Source organism: Notolepis coatsorum (genome assembly GCF_963971535.1).
Source record: "Notolepis coatsorum genome assembly, chromosome: 4".
NCBI classification, from domain to species: domain Eukaryota; kingdom Metazoa; phylum Chordata; class Actinopteri; order Aulopiformes; family Paralepididae; genus Notolepis; species Notolepis coatsorum.
The window spans coordinates 53,722,522-53,748,952 of NC_140168.1; the positions used below are offsets into that span (position 1 = coordinate 53,722,522).

The 26,431-nt window shown below is 44.0% G+C and overlaps 1 protein-coding gene across 1 annotated transcript; it reads right to left on the minus strand.

Annotated features, from left to right (window-relative positions):
- Positions 1-24,315: 24,315 nt before the first annotated feature.
- LOC311227376 (saposin-C-like) lies at positions 24,316-25,962 on the minus strand. Its single transcript, XM_084312993.1, has 4 exons — positions 25,910-25,962; positions 25,711-25,796; positions 25,388-25,471; positions 24,316-24,747 (listed from the first exon to the last, which is right to left on the minus strand). Exons 1-4 carry the CDS (start codon positions 25,950-25,952, stop codon positions 24,583-24,585), a joined length of 378 nt encoding a protein of 125 aa, XP_084169119.1. The 5' UTR covers positions 25,953-25,962; the 3' UTR covers positions 24,316-24,582.
- Between the last annotated feature and the right edge of the window lie 469 nt (positions 25,963-26,431).

A 26,431-nucleotide genomic window follows, 5' to 3' on the forward strand; every position in this document is an offset into this window, starting at 1 on the left:
AGGCGGTGTACTATTGGGGGGACAGGGCCCGCTCGGCTGAGGGGCCTTTGTCCGAATACGCTGGCGATGTGGGGGGCGGGGTCACTAAGTGCCCACCTGGTGGGGTCTTGATGCTGGCATCATGGACTTCTCCGGGCCCCCGTTCCAGGGGGTCCAGTCCCTTTGGTGGGTCTGGGCCTTCCTTCACACTCCGCTGCTACGGCCTTGCCACGGGGTTGGGTTTGCCCTTGACCCCGTGATTCTGGGGGCAGTAACGAGGTTGTTCCCTCCGTTCGTTCCCGGGTGGCATGCAGGTTGTGCGTGTGTGTAGTCGTGGGGTCAGGCCACGGTCTGCTCACCCTGTGCGTTGAGTTGCTTGAGTGCCTCTTCGCACGGTCGGGTCCGTCGCCCTCCCGGGAAACCTCCAATAGGGGGGGTGCCCTCCATTAGGGGGGGTCGGGGGGGCTCGGCCCTCCCTGTTCTGATGGTTGTGGGGGGCCTTCAGCGGGGTGTATTTGTCGGCCAGTGGCTCCGCTTGGCCTCCCTATGTGCATGAGTGATGCCAAGCGGATCCCCTAATGAAACAGAACAATAGGTTATGACTATAACCAAGTTCTGTTAATTAGGGGTGACGCTTGGCATCCGACGCCGCTGCAGCCCTTGACCTCACCTTGTGGTGAAAGCTTGGGTAGGAGGAGAGAAGGTGACCACACACCTGCTTATGAAGGTAAGCTGATGAGGGGTGTGGTCAGACTAATACTATTAAAGGTACATTTGTGGAATTTATTCAGTGCGCGTGCACGTACGCGAGGGAGTGCATGAGTGATGCCAAGCGTCACCCCTAATTAACAGAACTTGGTTATAGTCATAACCTATCCTTTACATCCATTCATTCTGCTAGCATTAACGTTACCAAGCTGCTAGCCACAATGCTATACTGTTATACTGGAATATCCCAATCACGTTAGTGTAACCCAGGTTTCAGATTCATATCTATTTAAGTTATAAGAACATAAATAGTTAATGCCATTGAATAAGAACATAAATAGTTAAAGCTATTATGTAGGAACATATGTAGTATCATTGGGTACCAAGTCCCTTTGAATTACAGCATTGCCCTTTAATAATTGCGTCATGAGTGAGTGAGGTAGACATCACGACAGCCACGTTTTGCTTTACGTCGCGAGTCTCGCGCTGCGCAGATGCAGACACTCATTCCACGGAGACCGACATGCAGCTGAACGTTGCTGCTGCTGAAATATGAGATAACAAGATAAAACCAGTTATCAAACAGTTATAAAAGATTCCCCCAGTTGCAAAACCGAAGAAGCGTTGCAGTAAAGTAACTGTAGCCTGCGGTTTTGATGAGTTAAATCAATATTGTGTGATATTCAATTGTCAAGTGTGCAGAATGGTTAGCTTCATGCTACATGCTAATAACGTTAAACGTAGTTTCATTCTGAGTCATACACGAACTACCCCAAGCTCAATGGTTAAAGGAACCGTTTCAGAAGTACTTATAATTGTATTGATATGCTGTACGTTAAGAACAAGGTCTATATACATTTTGACTGTTTTGAGAGTTTTATATGAACGTGGGGAATGTCCAATATGCTAGCGCACTTTAGCCTGAATTAGCATGTGACATATGATCCCACATGCAGTGATAAGATGCAGAACATTGTACATATGTCTATACCGAACAACTGTGACCTCATTTTCTTCTTCTAAATTCATGCTATATTATGTTATTATGTTATTTGATACTATCTTGTCTAGCACAGTCTCTGGAGCGTAACAGTAAGAAGCATTTTGTATGAAAGTATTCTGTACTTCTGTATGACAACTATTAAAGAACTTGAACTTGAACTTGAACTTGATAGCCTGCTTTAGCTTAGCATAGCTAAAAGTAGCCTGGTTGATTATTCATTCTGAAAGCAATGAAAAGATGATGATTTGATACAGATGGTAAATAGCTTTTATTTTCTGAATGCCTGCTCACAAGCAGGCCAGGTTTTTCTAGCACTCCGTTCCACCCTGGGAGCAGTTCCAGGAGTCCATCCATCACCACGTGTGCCCACGAGGGGAGGAGGCGGTGTGCCGGACGATACAAGATGGCAAGCCAACCCATTCAAATACCCCTGTTGCCAACTCCTGTTACCTCAACAGTCAGGTAGGGTTGAACTGATTGAACTTGAATCATAAGAACTTCCACGGATTGAACTGACCTATATCCTATTCTGATACACGAACTGATTGAACGAGAACACAAGGACATTCCAAGGGCTTCAACCCTGTTCACCCTTTTGTTACTTTGATATTGTATCTTTGTATTTGATTTGATTTAATTTGATATATGGGTATTGATATTTTCCTATATGAAGGGAGACTTAAAGGGTAATTACACCCAGTAAGCTACTTGAACCACTGATAAACTACTTGAACCACTGATAAGCTACTTGAACCATTGATATTATCCTACAAGAAGGGAGACTTAAAGGGTAAATACCCCCAGTAAGTTATTTGAGCTACTGATGTTCTCTTGTAAAGAGGACGAGTTAAAGGGTCAATGTACCCAATAAGATACTCGAATCCCATTGATGACATTGATTATAGTTGAATCACTGATGGTTCTCCTGTAAAGAAAGAAGGTTTAAAGGGTAATTTCACCTAATGAGGTATTTGCATTCCCATAACCTAGAATATTCCATTTGGTACTTTTGTTGTGTTACACCTTCAAAGGAAGAGTTTAAAGGAGCATTTCACCTAGTAAGGTATTTGCGTTCCCTGCACATTTAAAGGTTTAGATTAATATGTTTAAACATTTACCCATTGAAATGATAAACTGAAATAGAGTTTACTGATAAAAGGATACATCCAATATCCAATCTTGAATCTAGCTTTTAGCTAGAGATAATCTCAGAGACGTCTGAACCAAACCTTATGTGTTGATCTAATCAATCTAGGACTTGATATCGAAGTAACCCTCCCGAGAGAAGAGGTTACAGAAAGAACCTAAAAGGGATACTTCCACTACTACCTTGCACTATACATCTGTATGTATTATGTATGTCTAGCTAGCGCGCATTAGAAATAAATAAAATTGGTTTAAATTTTATTTAACGGATAGAACACACTGCGTGGTCTATAATGATTTAACATCTGATACCTTCACAGTGCAATGCGGTGTCTCACAAGGCTCTGTCCTGGGCCTTTTGCTATTTTCCATTTATATGATACCCCTTGGCAATATCTTACGCAAATTTGGCATTCACTTTCATTTTTACGCAGATGACACCCAATTATACCAACCTATTAAGCCGAACAATTCCTCCAAATTACAAAATGTCTATGCTTGCTTGCTTGCCATTAAAATCTGGATGTCGCTAAATGTTATGCTCCTTAACGCAGATAAAACTGAAATGTTAGTCGTTGGCCCCCCAAATCAGAGAGGCCTGTGTTAGATTTCGATCGATCAGCCAGTATCACCTCTTCATCTGTTGGCTTGTGTTATCACCTCTTTATCCGTTGACTCTGCGTTGTGTTTTATCTCTCCGACGTCTTCTCATACTGGCTGTACAATCTTGGTCATTCCCCTTTAATGCAATCCGTAATCATAATAATTCACCACCTTCGTAAGAATTCGACACTTGACAGCGTAATACCTTTCTTGGAAAACGTTGTTTATTCCATAAACAAAGCCTCGTAATCAGATGGAAACCAATTCTGTATTGTCCTTGAAAAGTCTTTGGAAGAAAACTAAATTCATTATTCTAATGATCTCTCCTTTCACCCTGCTCGGTGGTCGTCGCGGCCTAGCTGTTATCCAAAAGCCTTCATGGTTGTCGTGCCACGTCAGTCCTCCCCCCTTGTGAGGGGAGGAGGGAGCCGTTTCAAAGTCTCTGATCAACGTCCGCTCGCGTCAGCTTCGTGTCTAGATCGTTTCTTAGTCTGCCCTTACCCGGAAGAAACCTTAGTTATATGATCTTCGTCATAGCAACGACGGGCCCGCCCCCTTTCCTCATTACTATGTGACGCTGCCATCTTTGACCACAGCTATTTGACCCAGATCACCATAGCAACGGCACTGTTGATATCATCCCCCCTCTGTGGCTACACTGCTATGTGACGCCAGCGCTGCTGTAGACACTTGACCTTGATGCTGTGGCTATCAGCTGTTGATGTTAAACAGCACAGCCTCCTCTGCAATACACTCTGACTGCCAGCTACTTTTAAGATCTATAGACTCATCTCAGTAGACGCTGTCACCCACCGATATATATATACATTATATGCATATAGAAAAACCTTCAGGATCAACAAACTACTTGGTTTTTCAATTAATTAGGCTGTTGTTTGGACGCTTACCACTTCACCATTCTGCTCTGTTTCACCCAGCTGATAACGGCCCTCTGCCCAGTTTGGCTGGAGACAGACATACATGCTGAAAATGATGATAATGGTATTATCCTCTTAAAGCTCATCTCTATATCGGTTATACACCAAATGCAAATCATCGATTTCCTTCACTTCCCCCTTTGATTCTAAATGAAACCTATAAAATCATAAATCATTATTTGGTTTCGAACCGATTATACATACTCCTGTAAATTATTATCAATGAACACCCAGGACTTCACGCTGTCGTCTTGTCTCGATCTTGATTGACTCTGGAAGGAAGTCCCTGTTTGTTCATGATTCAACAATAAACCCGCCCATGATCTTCGTTTCAAAACGCCTCGAAACAGCATCTCCGCAGGAAAGCCCCCCCGGTGTCTGCCTCATCCTCCCCTGGGCAACACCGCCTGCGACCGCTGGACTCCGCCCCGTCGGCCGTCTCCACCGCTGTTGGTGGTCTCCCTCGCTCGCTGTCGGTCGTCTCCAGACTCTGAAAGCAGAAAAACAAACCCAGGAGTCCTCTCTAGTGTACTCGACTTTCCCTTGTGTTTCCCCGACCGCTCATAAACCATATATTTTCTCTGCAAGCCCCTGCCATGGCCACGCCCTTTCAGGCTGTTGGACGGTGTGAGTGTCCTACAGCCCATGGCGCTCCCACTATATTAGCCTACCACCTTCTCAACACCACCTCTGTCCTACAGGGCGGTTCCCTGTTTGTCGTCTTCCGTCGCGACACCAGCAGCTTACCGATACCCACTTCCGCGCCCTATCTTTGTCCCATGGTTGGCCCCCAGTGTGATGGCGCACGCTAGTTCTTTCTGGTGACCGTGTTCTCTGAAAACTCTTGCCCTATTTATCAGGTGTGAGAAGGCGGAACTGGAAATTAAACTCCCTCTTTATTTTCCACCCTAACCTCGTTAATTAACTGCACCTCATCTCTCTGTGAAGTTCTTATTCAATCCATTGTATAATTATACTCTATTTAATTAACTTGTCTATCAATATTATAATATTAATAACATACACCAGAGCATCGCTCTAACATACAACAGAGCAGTCCATTGCTCTTAACACTTTGAGTTTCTTTACAAAGTTCTAACATACAACAGAGCAGTCCATCACTCTTAACACTTTGAGTTTCTTTACAAAGTTCTAACATACACCAGAGCAGTCCATCGCTCTAACATACACCGGAGCAGTCCATCGCTCTGGAGCGGTCCGTCGCTCTAAACTACAACACAGAGCAGTCCATCGCTCTGGAGCGGTCCGTTGCTCTAAACTACAACACAGAGCAGTCCATCGCTCTGGAGCGGTCCGTCGCTCTAAACTACAACACAGAGCAGTCCATCGCTCTGGAGCGGTCCGTCGCTCTAACATAACACAGAGCAGTCCATCGCTCTGGAGCGGTCCGTCGCTCTAACATAACACAGAGCAGTCCGTCGCTCTGGAGCAGTCCGTCGCTCTATCATAACACTGTGTATACACACAAGCAGTTTCTCGGTTCCCTGCCTCACACCCTGTATACACACATAAGCAGTTTCTCGGTTCCCTGCCCCCTGTATATACACATAAGCAGTTTCTCGGTTCCCTGCACACTAACCCTCGATGGTAGCCGACTCACTAGAAGGGTAGCAGATACCACTCTCTGCCACTAGATGGTAGCAGATATCCATCTTCAAATATTTGCCTGCATTACCCCACTCCCACCCCTAGATGGCGGCCAAACTCAGTCTAGAGTACTTTAGCTGACGTGTCTCTCCTTGGTCTCTAGTTCCTGTTCGCCTCCTCCGTAGGCCCTGGAACTGCTTTCTCTCATCTTATCTCGCTCATACGATTCTGCTGTCTCCTGTGTGTCTGTGGCTCTTGACTTTCCCTCGTACTTGTGGCGTCTTCCATACACTGTCCCTTTAACAGAAGTGGCTGACACCATATCTCACTCCCGCTATCTTATTATCACCAATGGCCGCCTATCATTCCGTCTGGGAATGAGAACACCCTTCCTTGAGGAGACGCTAGTCAGCATACCATGTATCTACCGCCCACCCCCGTAACGTCGTTCACTGCTCTGTTCACTCACAGTCCCCCTTCCCGCTTTCTGTGTTTGAACAGTAATCAACTAAATACAAGGTTGTCCTCTAATTAACTGAACATATCTGCCGTCTCGTCCATTCTCATCCCGCTCATACACTTATTCTGCTAATTTCGCTTCAGTGCCGTCTGTGACGGTTTTGTTTTCATTCTCTGTAGATAAAACACTGCATGCCCTGCTGGAAACTCTTCAAAGCCCCGAAAATCACAGCTACACAGTGGCTTCTGTGCTCCACTGTTTTGTTTGTCTGTAGATAAAACCTCTCATGTTACGTTCTGGTTCGCTGACTGCTGTCTGTGAACCACCCACCATTCTGTCATCTGTCACTTGGCTACTGTCACCTGTCTCCTTTGTCACTTAGTGCTGTCACTTAGTGTATGGGTCCTGATTGGCTGTCACAGGGGTGTGTGTGGAAGGTTGGAATGTGGTCGCTACTTAACCCTTCTATCTTTTGTTTGCTCTTCGTCAGGTATTCATTATAACGTTCGGAGATAAGGTGGGCGGTTCCGGTTTCTGGACCACAACTGGAACTCACCTACCTCCATCCTGACAGAAGACCTGACCATCATCAGAGTTCCATGGATGCAATCATGGAGATGCTCCAGGCACAAAAGAGTGCGCTGAAGCGAATGGACGGACATCAACAACTCGTCAACACCGAGCTGGTTCGGCTGGGCGGGCTCGTCATCACATTGCAGGAGACAGCACATTCGGCGTTGCTCACGGCCTAGAGGGCGCAAGTCGAGGTGGCAGGAGTAAGATCAACGGAGGCAGAGGCGGTGCCGGGAGAAGCGGCGCTCGGCGGCGAAGAGGGTCGGGGAGCTTTTGGGCACCAGGAGCGGGCCCAGGAGCCACGGCTATCTCCACCGGGCCGCTACTCGGGATCACCGGAGGGATGCAGAGAGTTCATCACCCAGTGTTCACTCGTGTTCCAGCTGCAGCCATGTTCATTCCCCTCTTCCAGATCCCAGGTTGCATATATCATTACCCTTCTCACCGGTCAAGCGCTCTCCGGCAGGGCGCTACGGCCGAATGGGAAGGTGGGTCGTTAATCTGCAACAGTGTGGACGCCTTTACCGGGGAGTTGAGAAGAGTCTTCGACACTTCCCGAGTACTCTCGATCTTCGAGGCCGGTTGGCGGCTTCTCGCCTCCCGGAAGGGCCTCCGCACTGTCTCAGATTACGCCATTGATTTCCGGATCGTGGCTCGGGAGGCAGCTTGGCCGGAGATTCCCTGTGTTGTCTTGTTTGTCCAGGGGCTCTCCGCACGGATGAGGGACGAGCTTTCCGTGCGCGAGATCCCGGAGCAGCTGGAAGTGCTCATCAACACGGCCATTCGTATGGACAACCGACATCGGGAGAGAGAACGGGACCGTGAAACTACTACCCAGGTACGTGTCCCTTCTCCTCCCGGTGTTGAGAGCTTCCTGCATTACACGAGTGGGCCACTGGGTGATGAATCCATGCAGCTTGGGGCGCTGTCGTTCTCGGACGAGGAGCGGCGGCGCTTCATTGAAGAGAGACGCTGCTTCCGGTGCGGCCGCACCGGTCATCGGTTCGGCAGCTGTCGGGACCAGGCCGGCTCGACTCGGCGCCAGTCGGGAAGGGGAGGTGCCCCGCTGGGCCCTGAGAAGGCGCCAGCAGGTGGGCTCACCTCAGCACTACCTACTGACACACGCACTTTTTTGGAGGTGGCGGTTAACTGTGGGGGTAGCATTAGGGGAACTAAGGCTCTCATTGACTCAGGGCCGGCGGGCAATTTTATACACTTGGGGTTGGTGAGGGAGTGGATCCCGGTCAAGGAGTTGGGGGTTCCTGTCCCCATCTACGCCCTGGACGGTCAGCCCCTGGGCAGTGGGAGCGTCACTCAAAGTACTGTTCCTGTTCACATCCTGGTGGCGGGTGGTGGGTGGGAGTGGGTACAATTGTTTGTTATTGTCTCCCCCTATTCTGTTGTGGTGTTGGGTCATCCCTGGTTGGCTTCTTGCAAACGTCATATTAACTGGGTCACGGGCAAACTTTCAACGGAGGACAACGTGAAGTCGGTCTTCGGCGAGAGTTTGCCCATCCCCCCCCCCCCTCTTCTCTTTTGTCTCCTCCATCTCTCTCCAGGATGGTGGGGAGCGTCGCAGATTCTGTCATACCCTCTAATCCCGATTTTATAGGGGTTCCTAAGATCTATTGGGACCTTGCGGACATTTCTAGCAAGACGCGTGCTAAAGCACTACCGCCTCATAGATCATACGACTGTCCCATTAATCTCCTACCCAGTACCTCCCCGCCCGTGGGCGTATGTTCTCTCTCTCACGCCCCGAGACCGTGGCCATGAACACCTACATTGAGGAGGCATTGCTTGCGGGGCACAAACGTCCTTCCACATCTCCTGCCGGCGCTGGCTTCTTTTTTGTTGGTAAAAAGGATGGGGGTCAGCATCCGTGCATTGATTATAGGGGATTGAATGACGTTTCCATCAAGAACCGATATCCGTTACCTCTCATGGACACTGCCTTTGAGTGCTTACAGGGGGCGCAGGTCTTTTCTAAACTTGACTTACGTAATGCATACAATATGGTCAGGATTAGAGAAGGAGACGAGTGGAAGACTGCATTTAATACGCCTAATGGTCACTATGAGTATTTGATCATGCCCTTTGGTTTGGCTAATGCTCCGGCAGTCACTATGAGTATTTGATCATGCCCTTTGGTTTGGCTAATGCTCCGGCAGTCTTCCAAGCCCTGGTTAACGACGTGCTGTGAGATTTGATTGGGGTGTCGGTGTTTGTTTACTTAGATGATATCCTAATTTTTTATCGCGATATGGTGCAACACCAACTGCACGTTTGAGAAGTGCTAGACCGTCTCCTCAAGCATCAACTATTCGTTAAAGGGGAACTCCAACATTTTGGGAAATTAGCTTATTTAACATCTTCCCTGGAGTTAGACAAGAAGATACATACCTTTTTTGTCTCTGTGCGTGCATTTTAGCTTTGGGAATAGACGCTCCGTTAGCATAGCTTAGCTTCATCACTGGAAGTGAGGCAGGACAGTAGCCTTACAGTGCCTTACAGTGTATTGCAAGGTCTGACATTGACCAAATTTGATATGCATGACCTTGGTGGGCTCTAGGTCAACTCCTGAAAAGGGGGTCAATGTCAGACCTTGCAATCAAAAGTTAGGGGGCACACTGAAATTATGGCAAGGGTTATTAGCCCCCTAACTTTTGATTGCAAAATCTGACATTGACCCCCTTTTCAGGAGTTGACCTAGAGCCCACCAAGGTCATGCATATCAAGTTTGGTCAATGTCAGACCTTGCAATACACTGTAAGGCACTGTAAGGCTACTGTCCTGCCTCACTTCCAATGATGAAGCTAAGCTATGCTAATGGAGCGTCTATTCCCAAAGCTAAAATGCACGCACAGAGACAAAAAAGGTATGTATCTTCTTGTCTAACTCCAGGGAAGATGTTAAATAAGCAAATTTCCCAAAATGTTGGAGTTCCCCTTTAAGGCTGAGAAGTGTGTGTTTCACACTGATACCGTTTCCTTCCTGGGCTTTGTGTTGACGAAGGGTGATCTTCGCATGGATCCAGCCAAGGTGAGTGTAGTCTTGGACTGGCCACAGCCTTCGTCGCTCAAGGGGTTACAATGGTTTTTGGGCTTTGCAAATTTTTACAGGCGCTTTATTCGCAACTTTAGCGCCTTAGCCAATCCGTTAACAGCTCTCACTAAGTCCTCTCTCCCTGGCTTTTAATGGTCGCCTAGGGCAGAGTCGGCCTTCTGCGATCTCAAATGTCGGTTTACCTCCGCCCCTGTATTGGTCCACCACGATGCAGAAGTTCCGTTCATTGTGGAGGTGGATGCTTCTGACATTGCGGTGGGGGGGTGCTCTCTCAGAGATGCTTAAAGGATGGGAAAGTGCACCTGTGCGCTTTTTTTTCTCGCCGTCTGTCGTCGGCCGAGCGTAACTACGACGTCGGTAATCGGGAGTTGTTGGCAATCAAATTGGCACTGGAGGAATGGAGACATTGGTTAGAGGGGGCGGCACATCCTTTCATTGTTTGGACTGATCATAAGAACTTGGCTTACATCCAAGGGGCTAAACGCCTTAACGCTCGCCAGGCCAGGTGGGCGTTATTCTTCACACGATTTCGATTTTACCGGTATGTCTCCCTTTCAGTGTCAATATGGTTTTCAACCTCCTCCTCAGGAGGCGGAGGTGCCCTCGGCCCAGGCACATGTGGCTCGCTGCCGCAGGACGTGGAAGCGGGTCTGAACAGCGCTGCAGAAGGTTTCTGTTAGAATCCAGTGGCAGGCTAACCGCAAGCGCCGTTCGGCTCCGGTCTACCGTCCTGGGCAGCGGGTTTGGCTTTCCACCCGGGATCTCCCTCTCCGGGTAGAATCCAGGAAGCTGGCTCCTCGCTTCATAGGGCCCTTTAAAGTGGTGTGTCGGGTGAATCCTGTGGCTTACAGGCTACGGCTTCCGAGCTCGATGAGGGTTCATCCAACGTTTCATGTGTCCCTGTTGAAGCCATTCCTCTCATCGCCCTTGGCCCCGCCACTACCTACGGTTCCTCCGCCTCGGTTTATTGGTGGTCAGCCCATTTACACGGTGCGGAGGATACTGGGTTGTAGGCGGAACGGTAGGGGGTTTCAGTTCTTGGTGGATTGGGAGGGGTACGGGATAGAAGAGCGTTCTTATACCTAGTTTAGAAGATTACTACTACGCAGCACAGCTGATAATAGTAACATGTTGGTGCAACGAGAACTATGAAGCCAAATGGAAAGACATAGAAACAAAAAATGAGGGACTCAAAGTGCAGGCACTAATAGGAGACAGGGAGCTATACAGAAGAAAGGAACAACTAATAGACCCAATTACCAAATTCACTATAAATATATGGAACAAGATAGTAAAGAAATACAAGCTAGAAAAAGAAACCAAGATACTGAGATGGATAACGCACGACAACAAATTTAAACCAGGGAAAGAAGATTATGGGTTCAAAAGATGGGAGAGGGGGGGCATAACAGCAATATGTACAATGACAGAAGGAGGGGAGATCCAGACTCTACAAAAAGTTTAAGAAAGATTCGGACTAGAGAATAGCGACCACTTTAGATATTTACAGATCAGGGACTACTACAACAAGGAAATAAAACTAGACAAAGACAAAGATCAGAATGGGATAATTAAGATAATGGTAAAAGCATACGAAGGAAGGAAGGGGGGGGGATATCAGCACTATATCAGGCAATAATGGACAGCAAGGACATCACAACCAAATATATAAAGGAAAAGTGGGAGAAGGAATTAGAAACGGAGATAACAGAAGAAGAATGGTATAACATATGTAAGATACAACACACAACCACAGGGTCAAGGATATGGAGGGAATTTGGGTGGAAAAACATTTTTTATAACACCAGAAATACAGGGCAACTATACACCAACACAGAAACCATGCTGGAGAAAATGTGGACAGGAAATAGCAAACCACACACACATATTCTGGGGATGTCAGATAATAAAGAACTATTGGGAAGAGATAGGAGGGATAATAAATGAAATAGTAGGATATGAAATACCCCAGACAGGACAAGTATTGTATTTAGGGAACTTAACACAGGAAGGAATTCAGGGGAAAGACATATACTTGATTAAGATATTACTAGTAGCAGCCAAGAAAGCACTGACGGAAATGTGGTATAGAGTAGAAGCACCGACAAGGGAACAATGGACAGAGATAGTGGGTGGGATACAGGAAATGGAGAGAATCACACATAGGCTGAGGCTACAAGACGAGAAGTTTGAGTAAAAATGGGAGAAGTGGGAAGAGTGTAGGAAAAAAAGAAACGACATCAAAGGAGAGTGAAAAGGAGACAAGAAGAAAAAACGAAACGAAAATAAACTATGAAGGTACCAAAGAACCCATGTCACTTTTTTTCTTTTTTTTGTATTTTTTTCTTGTTTATAGCTTTTCTTTGTTTTTGTTTTCCTTTGTTTTTTTCTTTTCCCCTTTAGTGAATTTATTTTAGGTCAACTCGTCATTCTACTATCAGCTATATCTTTTAGTTCTTATCTATCGAATTGTATTGTACTGTCGTTTATAATTTTGACCGCCAATTGTATTATTGTATGTGGGTGTTTTGTTTGTAAATCAAAAAACTGAAAATAAAAATTTAAGTATAAAAAAAAAGAAGAGCGTTCTTGGGTGCCTCAAAGGGATATTTTAGATCCCAGCCTGATCGTTGATTTCCGGCGGCTGAATCCCGAGGCCCCTTCGTAAGAATTCGACACTTGACAGCGTAATACCTTTCTTGGAAAACGTTGTTTATTCCATAAACAAAGCCTCGTAATCAGATGGAAACCAATTCTGTATTGTCCTTGAAAAGTCTTTGGAAGAAAACTAAATTCATTATTCTAATGATCTCTCCTTTCACCCCGCTCGGTGGTCGTCGCGGCCTAGCTGTTATCCAAAAGCCTTCATGGTTGTCGTGCCACGTCAGTCCTCCCCCCCCTTTTGAGGGGAGGAGGGAGCCGTTTCAAAGTATCTGATCAACGTCCGCTCGCGTCAGCTTCGTGTCTAGATCGTTTCTTAGTCTGCCCTTACCCGGAAGAAACCTTAGTTATATGATCTTCGTCATAGCAACAACGGGCCCGCCCCCTTTCCTCATTACTATGTGACGCTGCCATCTTTGACCACAGCTATTTGACCCAGATCACCATAGCAACGGCACTGTTGATATCATCCCCCCTCTGTGGCTACACTGCTATGTGACGCCAGCGCTGCTGTAGACACTTGACCTTGATGCTGTGGCTATCAGCTGTTGATGTTAAACAGCACAGCCTCCTCTGCAACACACTCTCTGACTGCCAGCTACTTTTAAGATCTATAGACTCATCTCAGTAGACGCTGTCACCCACCGATATATATATATATTATATGCATATAGAAAAACATAGACATCCTTAATCAACCTTCAGGATCAACAAACTACTTGGTTTTTCAATTAATTAGGCTGTTGTTTGGACGCTTACCACTTCACCTCTCTGCTCTGTTTCACCCAGCTGATAACGGCTCTCTGCCCAGTTTGGCTGGAGACAGACATACATGCTGAAAATGATGATAATGGTATTATTCTCTTAAAGCTCATCTCTATATCGGTTATACACCAAATGCAAATCATCGATTTCCTTGATACTTGTCATGTATCTCAGAGCTCCACCATAAAAAACCTTGGAGTTATCTTTGATTTCTCCCTCATTTAATGCACAATAAAACATTTCACCAAAGGTCTATATATGCTTATTATATGTATCTATTGCTCCTATGTCTGCACTGCAAACACGGGAACTCTCTAACCCCTCTCCTTGTCTCCCTGTCTCTCTGAGTCATTGACTCAAGTGTTAGTATGTCATTATACAGACTGCAGTGACTGTTCTACCCATAGGCGGCGCGTGAACCGGACATTAGGGTAGGCTATATCGCGTGCAGCGTGCAAATCTTTTCCTTTTTTGTCAATACACAGTGCAAATGCAAATGAAGTGTAGCCTCTTCGCTGATTTCCACGGGGGAGAGCAGACGTGTTAGCGAAGAGCCATACACCTGGATAACACGCGGACTTCCATGTGTATGAACCCAGTGTGAAGAAGTGACGTTGTGCGCCGCAAGGTTAGCTTCAGTACAGTGAGTAGGGGCGAAAGACACAGAGGACGGCAAGCAGATGGGCGGAGACGTCGACCAGCGTTGCGTATATGTGTGTAGTCAGACCGTTTTAGTCTAGCCACACTGGCTAGTTAGCTTAGCTGCAGTTAGGACTAGCCTGTTAGCTCCCCTCGTCGCCTTGCGTCGATTCGCCTTCTATGCTGCAGTGCATCGGACGTCGAGGGCGTCACCTCCTCCATCTTCTCCCCGCCAGACCACCTCTCCCTATTCCCCGCCAGACCACCCTGCCTTTGTGTCTCGCAGGTGACAGTATTCAGGATCTTGACGGCCGAACAAGCACCTGCTTGGTGTGGAGTACATGCTCGCTTCGAGTGAAGGGGTCAGTACATAAACGGCCACCACGTTTCCCGAGCAGCGACCGGGCGCTACATCTTGTGTTGTTGTGGGGTAATGCCGGCTTAGATTTAGGGACTTTTTTATTTCTAAAGTGTGGGCCCCACTTATTTTGGTTGCGAGTGTATATTTGGTTGCATGTGTATATTGTGTTGTGGGTGTATATTGTGTTGTAGCACCTATAGGTAGCTAAAAGTGATTGTGTGCCAACGTTTACCCTTGAAGTGATTGTGTGCCAGCGTTAACCCTTAGGGGTATAGTATTAATGATGCTATATGTTGTTCGATTGTGCAGTAATTCCCAGTAAAAGGAGAGGCGAGTAACTGGATTCCTTGTGTGTGTGAATTAATGTGCACTACCGTCTAACCCCTTTTATTATTATTATTATTATTATTATTATTATTATTATTATTATTATTATTATTATTATTATTATTATTATTATTATTATTATTATTATTGTAACTGAGGGGTACAATTCCCTGACTGTATTGTTAGATATGATATTTAATACCACTACCTCATGTACTTTAACTTCTGGCCACCCAGTACAAGATATAAGTATGATGAACACTTTCCCACCTGATGAAACGAATCCACACAAATGTACCAAATCGAAGGTTTAATACAGCAAAGGGTGTATACAACGATCACTTAATTACATTTATGATTTGAAATATGGAATATGCACTTTTATGGCAAATGAGTATTCGTAGGTAAATCAACATTGAATGTCCAATCTCTGGTTGCGCAGGGAGTAAGTATACAACCTGGAATATTTAGGAAACGATAGCGATGGTACTTAAATGATTATAGCTGGATACACTAAGGGGGGGGGGGGGGTCCCGCTGTTTGTAAGACAGTAGGAGGGGGGGGTTAGAGAAGCCGCTGGCGGTATCCCATCTGGCCGACGGTATCTTGGGAGAATCCAAAGTCTTGGACACGGTGCCCACAGAACCTCGGACCGCAGACGAATACAGCTGGACCCTCTGTGGAACGGTATCTGCCGGTCCACAACGGAGAGACGTGAGGCGACCTCACGTGTAGAGCGCCGTCTCACCTGGAGTCCTCTCCGGGGGGGGTAATTCCAACACTCCGCAGTGTTGGCCTTTATCCATGGAATAATCAAAGCACACAAAGCATAATCCAAGCCGTGGAAGGCTCGCCGTCGTCCGGGTAGAGTAATCCAATATACAGGTCCAGTCGCTCTTGGCCCGGAGCTCCTCGGATGCAATCACCACTAGGGGTCTGACCAGCCTGGTTAAGCGTCCAGATAACGTCAGGAACGATGGGGGTACTGATAACTGTAGAACTCTAACCGAACGATGCACCATACATAAATAGACTATTATTAGCTTAATAGAATACGTCCAACTCGACGGTATAGTGCCAAACTATGACTATTCAACTATTAATCTACACGATATCTCAATGCCTATTCTGGGGCCAAGTAGGCCTTACTACACCGCACGTGCGTCGTGGGGAGGCTTTTGCGTCTGTCACTCTGTTGGAGGGTAAAGAACTGGACTAAAAGAAAGTTCTACTTTACTGGCGCCATATATATATGCGCTATGAACAAATAGTACCATTCGTATTTCGCCCGACATATTACTGCGCGGAACCGGGGGGTTGCCACGACATGTTAGGCGGCACGATTGAACTTGGACCTAGGGGTATGGCAACCTGGCGCCAGGTTCTCGTCCAATGGTAGAATGAAACTATTATGGGCTGTTTAGTAGAAACGGGGATATTCAATGCATATTGTACAAGGAATATACAGGGGATATCAAACGATATACAAATACAATTAAATATATATATATAAATAAATATACATATTCGGTTTAATCTGATCCTTCACAACAATTATTATTATTATTATTATTATTATTATTATTATTATTATTATTATTATTATTATTATTATTATTATTATTATTATTATTATTATTATTATTATTATTATTATTATTATTATTATCATTTTCCTCTAACCTCCTTTGATCCACTGCGTATGTGTAATTGGGGAAGGTGCTCATTACAGGTCTCCAACAGTCAGCAAGGTACGGTACTGCTTTGGGGAAGACTCATACCATCCACCACTACTGCCACCGGGTGTGAGGGGGTGTGGGACGTACTATAATATTGTATATTATATGGTAACTCAGTTACGTCTATTCTGCATCGAACATTGTACATATGTCTATACTGAACACTGTGACCTCATTTTCTACTTCTAAATTACATGCTATACTATGTCATTTGATACTATCTTGTCTAGCACAGTCTCTGGAGCGTAACAGTAAGAAGCATTTTGTATGAAAGTATTCTGTACTTCTGTATGACAACTATTAAAGAAACTTGAACTTGAAACTACTAGGGGGGTTCGATTTGACCCCCACCTGACCTTCAACATCCACATAAAACACCCCTGCAAGACCTCATTCTATCACCAAAAAAATATATCAAAACTCCGTCCCACTCTAACCCTGTCAGATGCAGAGAAGCTTGTCCATGCCTTTATCTCCTCAACACTGGACTACTGTAACGGACTCTTCATCGGGATTCCTGGCAAGAGCATCCAAAAGCTGCAATACATCCAGAACAGCGCTGCCAGGATCCTGATGAGAGTCCGTAAACACGATCACATAACCCCCATCCTCCACTCACTACACTGGCTCCCCGTCTCATCCCGGATCAATTACAAAATCCTGATGATCACCCATAACTGCATAAACGGACACGCACCCCTCTACCTTCAGGAACTCATCACTCCACAATTAATCCTCCACCCGCACCCTCAGATCCGCAGGTAGCCTGCTCCTTCAGGTCCCCAATACCCGGCTCTGCACCATGGGTGACCGAGCCTTCTGCACGGCTGCACCACGCCTGTAGAACAGCCTCCCCATCCAGCGGAGGCCACCACAGAGCCTGGACTCTTTTAAAGCAGGCCTGAAAACCTACCTGTTCAAAAAGGCCTTTGACTGTTAGCTTTTTATTTAAATTTTCTTGTGCTGTTGTTTTTAAATTTTCTGTTTATACTATGTTTTTAATTAACTATGTTCTATTTTTATCTTATTTTTATTCTGTATTTTTATTTTATTTGTTTTACTAATAACTATTTAATTTTTTTTAACTATGTTTTAACCCTGTAGTGTAGCACTTTGGGATCCCAGCGAACAAAAAGTGCATTACAAATTCAATCTATTATTATTATTAGGGGAAGTATGGGTGTTTAGGGGTTGCTGTGCATCGCCCTGGAGGGTGAGGAGGACCAGTATACATCACCTAGGTTAGTAAATCCCAGGCCCCATCCGCCCCATTTGCTAAACCCGAATCTAGTACCCTTACACTGCAGTCGAGGGCCCAGCCGGACTCAGCTCTGCCGCGTTCCCACAACCTGGTGACAGTATAAATTCACCCTCATTAACACATTGACCGCCGGGCATTGTGCCCCTCTCATACCACTCTCTGCCACCACTCTAAGCCTATGGAGATGTTTACCTTCTTTGCAGGGCTATAACTTTTTAAATTGTATTGCTAAATTGACATTACTATGGCCCATTCAACATCGATTATCTATCGTTCAGGATGTAGGAACGTTATACTTTTTCATTCATAGATTCATACGAAAATACCGTCTAGAATATAAATATGTTTTTATCGTTTTCTGCAGTAATTCCTAGAACGCTAGTTATAGGCCTAAACGCATAATATAGATTATCGATTGCAGTTTATTCGTGATACACGCTATATAAAAAAATCCAACTGAATACGATCCTAAACGCTATGACTCATCATGCGCGGATGAACGGGGGGGGGGGGGTCATTTATAATTCCGTGATCGTCAGTAAATGCTTTATGTAGTATGGGTGATATATTTATCAGAGCAGTTTGCATTAATAATAATAAACACTCACGCTGAAAATTACGTCAGCGTACTCTTACCGTTCGCAGATGAGACTTATTTGACGTGGATCGACTAGATCCATTTCCGGTTTGTATAATAATAATAAACGCCCAAATCATATCGATTATTGAGTTATGGCAGCGATCCATATACACGGATGTGTGTCTAGAGTCCCGCAACAATATGTGAGTGCCGGACGCATTTACCAGATGCACGGAGATCTTCTAGATCCATTTCCGGTTTGGTAACTCGCCCGATCATCCACCAGGCGGCAGTATTGAAGCGTTGCAGAGTTGTGCAGGCTCCCACTGTATCAGCCGAGGCTGGGTGAGGGAATTATGAATACCATGGCGAAAAAATGAAATATGATCTCAATAACGTTGTACGCCGTGGATTGGCGGAATTCGCATGACCTTGAAACCCGTCGTATAAGGTGATTGGCGGTCAATGTGTTAAGTAGGGATAATCCACCCTATTACACATACATTCACTCATCATATACACCTTCATACATTATCATACATACATTCATCTTAACATACATACATCACTCATTATCATATACACCTTCACTCATTATCATATATACATTCATATGTATAATCAAACATTCATCAAATATTCATTCATCTTATCATACATGCATTCATACATATTACCATACATTCATATATCCATTCATACATATATTTATTTATTGGGTTATGTTTATACATTTATTTATTGGATTGTTGTGGGGGTATTGGTGTTGCGGGTTATTTGGTATAATGTGTGTAGGAAACGGCAAATGAATTGATGTGTAGCACCTGTTTAGTCTTGTTAATTAATTATTTGTGGCACCTGTGGAGGGGGAGGAGTCCAGGTGTTCATGAGGGCTGCGTGCCCAAGGAAGTTTGTTCTTGCCCTGCATCAGTTACACTGAAGGTGACTGAGGGAAGCGCCATGAGTGTTTAGTATGTTTGTCTCTGTGTCGGGCTTCACCAGATAAAAGGTTACAGTGTAGGTAACTGAGGGAAACGCCTCACAGTAAGTGTTGGAATGTCATCGTGATGTTATTGTGGAACACACCTGATATTCGAGGTAGTATAGTATTTTTGTTATTTTGATTATGTCACTGTTTTTGAAATGTCACCTCTGCACCGTGGATGGCCGGCAATAAAGTAACACCAACATATTTTATTCCGACTACGCCATCATTTGTGTGAGTTTGGAGGGGAGAGAAAAAGGACCCCTCACAACAAGACATACAAATATACAGAGTACTGTGTAAGAAAAAAATATATATCATGAGAAAAATATATCAATCCGAAGGGGAAGAAACTGTACATTGGAGTTGGGCGGGGGGGGGGGGGGGGGGGGGGGATTTGGACATTTACCGGGGCCCGTTTCTAATTTCAGCCACCCGTAGGTGCTCTTTGAGAGTGGTTTTGAAGGAGGGTAGGGATTCACATTCTTTTACGGCTGTGGGTAGGGCGTTTCACATTATTGTGGTATAATTGTGAAACGTGTTTAGTCCCTTGTTTGAGCCGAATCTGGGTTGAACATGATTTGTGGAACTCCCTCTGGTGTTGTGGTCGTGGAATTCACTGACCTTTGGGACGTATTTCGATATGTACATGGGTATCTTAGTGGTGTAGTGTTGTATCATGTAGACCAGGCCCATTGCAAGTTACTGTACTCTGTCATCTACTCTAAGCCATCCTAGGTTGTCAAAGTGGGCAGGGGTGAGGTGGGTTCTAGGAGTAAGGTCAAGCAGTAGTCTGATCAGTTTGTTTTGTGATGTTTGTAATCTTGTTTTTAGTGCCTTTGAGGTGCTTTGGTACCATGAGGTGCAAGCATAGTCGTAGTACCCTTGAATGAGTGCTCCTTTTAGAGTCTTCAGGAAGTTCAGGGTATTTTTGTTGACCAGAGAGGAGATCCGGTACAAGAATCTTGTTCGTTGGTTGACTTTTTTTTTATTACATTGGTTGCCATTTTGTCACAGGAAAGATTTGCCTCTAGGATGGACCGTTCGCGTCAATACTTTTACCAACTAACTTGCATTTTTCCGCGATCTGATTGGCCACTGACGTTTCTGGTCATGTGACATCTGCGCCAATCGTGTGACGCCTGTTTCTATCACTGGTTAAGCTTAGGCACTCTTTCGAAGTTGGTTAAGGTTAGAGTTTGTCTTAGAGCAGGGCGATAGAACACCAGCCCTGATTCCAAACTCTAACCTTAACCAACTTCGAAAGAGTCGCCTAAGCTTAACCAGTGATATAACTAGGCGTTAGGTAGTTTGCAGGCTGTTAGAGGCGGAAATAGGCGCAGAAACAGGCGTCACGCGATTGGCGCACATGTCACATGACCAGAAACGTCAGTGGCCAATCAGATCGCGCAAACCGAACGCGGAACTGGAAGTTAGTTGGTAAAAGTATAGACGCGTACCGTTCACCTCCACCATCTGTTCTCTCCCCTCAAGGTAGGATTGCATCCAGGCTCACTGATGAACTATCAAAACCAATTGCTTTTAGCTTATCAATCAGAATGGAGTGATTGACAGTGTCAAAAGCCTTTCCAAGGTCCAGCATGACCATCCCGCAGTATTTGTCCGTGTCCACCTCATGTTTGATGTGGTTGTTCAAATAGAGAAGGCATGTGTCAGTGGAATGGGATGTTCTGAAGCCGGATTGTACATAGGAGGTGGTTGGGTGGGTGGGGGGGGGGGGGGGGGGGGAATCAGTTGTTACCATTTCGAGTTTGAAGTCGTCTTTGCGAACCCCTAGGTTTTTGTAGAAGGCATGCATACCAGGGGCAGGGCTAGGGGGTGGCTACTTGGGCTCAAGCCCCGAACGTTTTCTGAAAAGCCCCGAATCTATTTAAAAAAAAATATATATATATAATATATATATATATATATATATATATATATATATATATATATATATATATATATATATATATATATATATATATATTTTTTTTTTTTTTTTTTTACAATTAATCATTGTTACATGAAAATATGTTTGCACCAGATTTAGCAGAAGCTAATTTCCATCTGTAGTCTATCCAGCTGCTAACTGTATTTGAGTGAGTTAAGTCTTGGTGTTATGGTAGACTCAGACCTAAGCTTTAAATCACAATCAACAAGTTGACAAAAACATAATTCTTCCACCTTAGAAACATAGCTTTTGAGATATGTGATAACACAGGCTGCCGGCATGTCTTTATGAATGGAAATATCGAATAAAAGAAACAACGATGAAAACCCGACTATACTCTGGTTTTCGGGGGTCCTGCCGCTCAACGTTCGGCGAGTTAACCCTAGATTAATTATATGAAAAACGATGTGATTTAATGTTCTATGTCTTACCTTGACTTTGTCTATTTTACTGCTATCTATTTTATGCTTTATGTCTGCACTTTATGCATTGCTCTTGATCTGCCAATGGTGTGCTCTTTTTGTACTGCTGTGAAGCACATTGAGCTGCAATTCTTGTATGAAAGGTGCTATACAAACAGTGTATTATTATTATTATTATTATTATTATTATTATTATTATTATTATTATTATTATTATTATTATTATTATTATTATTATTATTATTATTATTATTATTATTATTATTATTATTATAAATTATTATAGTTTGCTTCATTAATTAAAGGGTGTGAATTTAAGTGTTCTCTCGTGCCTTTTGTCTGCTTTAAGGTGGTGGTATAAGTTAACGGTTGTGGTGTAGAAGTAAAAAAAATCTATCCTATCTGGGCTAAGCCCCGGATCTCCTACAATCCTAAATCCGCCTCTGATGCATACATTCATCCAAATGGAATATGGAATACTCTGATATTTTAAGCTCCGAGCCTTGACATTTAGCTTTCATCTTATTTTCATACCAGCGGTCGTTTCCCTATGCTTTTTCTTTGGTTGTTGTTGTTCTTAGCTCTATTCTATTTACATAAAAAAAAATATATTCTTATGTACCTCAGTTGCTATTGCATGTACATGTGTTTTATTACAAGTATATGTATATGCAATTATGCATACCAACTATTTGCCTGTTTTATTCTCCACACATCGATCATCCATAGCAACATATATTATCACCGACATCCAAGTTGGGGGATCCCCCTTCGAACGGCCCATCTAAGATTTCTCTCCTTAACACTTTGGTTGCCTAAGGTTAAATTCATGATATACCATAGATTGCCAGCGCTATTTGTCTATGGAGAAAGTCCCCTTCTTTGCAGGGCTATAACTTTTTAAATTCTATTGCTACATTGCCATTATTAGGGCCCATTCAAAGTCCTATATGTATTGTTCATTGTGTAGCAATGTTAAACTTTTTCATTCACATATTCATAGTAAAGTATGGTCTAATGTATAAGTATGTTTTCATCTCTTTCTGCAGCTTTCTCCAGAACGTGATCTATAGCCCCAAATACATTATATTGATGATGCAATACAGTTTTATGGCAATCAGCGCGATATAAAAAATTACAACTAGACGTACTTCTAGAAGTTACTACACGTCATCTGATGTTGACCGGATGGGCTAGGGGCCGTTTATAATTCCGTGGGCAGCGTTATACCAATCATCTAATGTGGGTCAAATGTTGATAATAGCAGTTAGTATCGAAGACGGTAACGTTACACGCTGAAACTCACCCCAGTCTCCGCGCGCCGTTGGGCGATCATCGTAGAGTTGAAATCTTATCATTATGGGATGTAAATTTACCCGGTCCATCTCCAGCTTGTATAATGGTATATACGTCCAAATCATGTTGTTTATCGAGTTATTGGCAATCGATCACTGTGTAGCGTGACGAGCCAGAGTCGCGGGACCTATAGCGAGCACCCGGAAGTACTACGGACGTAGCACAACCTCTATGCCACTTCCTGTTAAAGCGATTGCGCCGATCGGCCACCAGATGGCGCTCCTGAACCGCCAGAGAGCTCAGTGGGTCCTGCTGGTGGATCTCAGGCCAGCGGAGGGGACATATGAATCCGATCGCAGATTTTTGAAATATTGATATAAGGACGCTGTACAGCGTCCCCCGGCAACTTGAGCATGGCCAGCAATGACGTCAAAACACGTTTCATGGCAGTCAAAGTGTTAATGTCGCCTGTGGTGATTTCTTTTGTGAGTTTTTCCTTATCTTCGTTGGGGAATGTCTGGAAGTGTCGCATATTTGGATTTTATGGTGGATTTTTGTTCTTGATTGATGTTGTGATTTTTCTTCTTGACTTGTTTAATTAAAGAAGACTTGTACAGCCCATGGGGGCATTACCTTGTGATTTCGGGCTTTACAAAATACATTTGATTTGATTTGATTTAATTTATGACTGCTTATCTCTGTATGTAAACTCGACTTAACTGTAAATGAGAGAAATCTCAGTTGCCTTTCGAGTAAAAATAAAGGTTTGAATGAAAGGTGAATCCAGCCAAAATCACAATTTTCATAGTAGTGCCTCGCCATAGCTGCCTGTAATAAATAATGAAAGTGATTTGTCTAGAATGATGATGCTATTTGTCTACTTGAAACAGCTCAAATAAACTTGATTCACAAAATTAAGACATTTTGAGAATTATGCGGACAAATCAACAAAAACTGTCCTATCAGCTTTATTTATTTATTGCATAATCGTTTTGGCCTATTTTCCTGTCGTTCGCAATTTCAAAATAACTACTCCAGGGTTGGGAGAGATCTCTGCATACTAGGTGGAGTTTGGACCAGGGTGCATCAGCTTCTTTGGTGCAGATCCACAACCGTGGCGTCAAATCCCCAAACTAAATATGTGTAAACACAACCAGGGTGCAATTCAATCACAAATGTGAATGAAAAATCATGCAACTGTGACTTTTCAGTGATGTTTTATTGCAAAGGCAAGAGCAGTACAGTAAGTAGTAAGTCAACCTAAATATTTCACACTTTTATGATTACAAAATTTGAGGAATGAAAGAGCCGCAGCAGCCATCACAGATCAAAACTGATAAGGGACACAGTGAAGGGTGTAGCGGAGGAGAGCGGAGGGGGAATGGCGCCCCTGACTTCTTTCAAAGCGGTCATTCAGCGCTCACAGACAGTAGGTGCGCTCTCCCCAACTAACACTACAACACCGGGTAAATTTTCTATATCTGTAACATGAAGGCGGGGGACGTTACCTACCTGCGACAGAGCCGCAGCTTGGTACACGCTTGCCTTGGAGGCAGATTGTCAACTAAAACATCAACCAGTTGATTTTTGTAGCTTCTAACCAATGACTTGCAGATCCACCTGAAGAATCTCTTCAGGTCGCAAGCAGATTCCAACCTCAACCCGATGTTCTCCTGCGAGTGAAAAAAGCATACAAAGTTTTACATAGAAGGAAAGGCTTCATTTCTTGGTTGATATAAAGTCATTAAAGGTAATATTGTGGTGGCAGTACCCACCTACAAGTTAAAGTGGAACTGTGTGTTTTGTGTAAAGGTGATATGTCACTTTGAGAAAATGGGCATTAGATTGTGTGCAGTAGCTTGGTTTACAATGTTGGTTTAAAATTTACATTATGCAGCTCATATAAAAACACAAACATTTAATATTTCACATGTTTTATGAAACTACAGTAGTTGTAGATGCAAAATATGATAATATATCACCATGAAATGATGTAGAAAGAAAATATCAATACCTTGTCTTAGGGACTGCCTTGTAATTTAATTTAGCTGTAATTAACACAACACAAGGATTCAATGTGCCGATAACATCACTGGTGGCCATATCCAAACTAATTTACTCTCAATAACTGCCAAACTAAATTAATGTGTGCAAAACGGTTTAGGGTTTTGGGACGTGTTGGAGATTATGTGCAAAATAAATCAGCATTTTCTTTTGGTGAAGTACCCCTTTAAATGGGCCCATTGAATTAATGGTACAGTAATTTGCCACAATGAATCATTATGATATATAATTTTGTACATGATTCATTACCCTTGAAGAATTCCTGCCAATCTTCTTCTGAACTTTCCTGATGACACCCTCACAGATCCGGCAGCTGCCTGGGAATCGTTTATTCTGGAATAGGAAAGAAAATACATTTTATTCATTGGTTTTTTTCCCCCTTCTTTTTTGACATTTTATTTTGACATTTTCTAAATATGTTTCCATTGAGGTTTCAGCTCATGTATCATAAGTCCACCATGTGGTGGTACAGTAAGTCATTCAGATATCAACAGTCCAGCCCATCATAGCTAATCCCAAACTGACACAGAGGGTTGGATGTGGGCGACTTCAGCATCATCAGTTCTTCTCACCTCCACTGAGTTGTCCTTCAAGTCGGATGGGAAATCCTCCTCATCCTCCACTTGGACCTCCAAGGTGTTCCATGGCTCTGCGACAGCTTGAGATATGATAGCATGCAAAGAATCAGAAAACAATTAGTATATTGTTATTGTATAATATACAACATACTGTATTATCATCATTGGCAAAGAAGATATTGATGTCCTATACCGGCGCAAAACAGCAGAAGGACGATGCTGATGACAGGGCTCATGATTCTCCTCTTCTCATCCAACGAGTGATCAACACCAGCTCTTTGGTGGTTTATATTTGACAATTGTTGCAACACTTTTACCACAAAGTTGTTGTTGTTGGTACTTTAGCAACAAGCAACTGGTACTTGTGGTAAAACAAGTGCAAATAATTGGCTAATGGATGGAGAAATAACGGCTAGAGAACCTGATAACTGTGTCAATACTGAGCCCTGCAGGGCTTCTGGCACACCTTGCACAAGGACTCACGCATCACTCGTTCATTTACTGGCACCTTAGATCTTATTTGTATATTCACATTTATATTAATTGATAATCCGCTTAATCTGTCTTTTTATACCAGGGTAGACTAAGACTCGGTATGGAATATTGCACGTTGTACACTTAGGTTAGTTATATATATTTGTACATGGGGTTGACTTTGGATAGAATCTGTATGTTATACCAGTGGGTTGCTGTACATACGTGGATTGTGTTATTG

Coding starts and splice junctions, on each gene's coding strand:
- LOC311227376 (XM_084312993.1), bottom strand. CDS start 25,952: ATGAGCCCTGTCATCAGCATCGTCCTTCTGCTGTTTTGCGCCG. Junction 25,472..25,710: donor TGAAGGACAACTCAGTGGAG/GTGAGAAGAACT, acceptor TTCCTATTCCAG/AATAAACGATTCCCAGGCAG. Junction 24,748..25,387: donor TTGGCAGGAATTCTTCAAGG/GTAATGAATCAT, acceptor TTTCACTCGCAG/GAGAACATCGGGTTGAGGTT.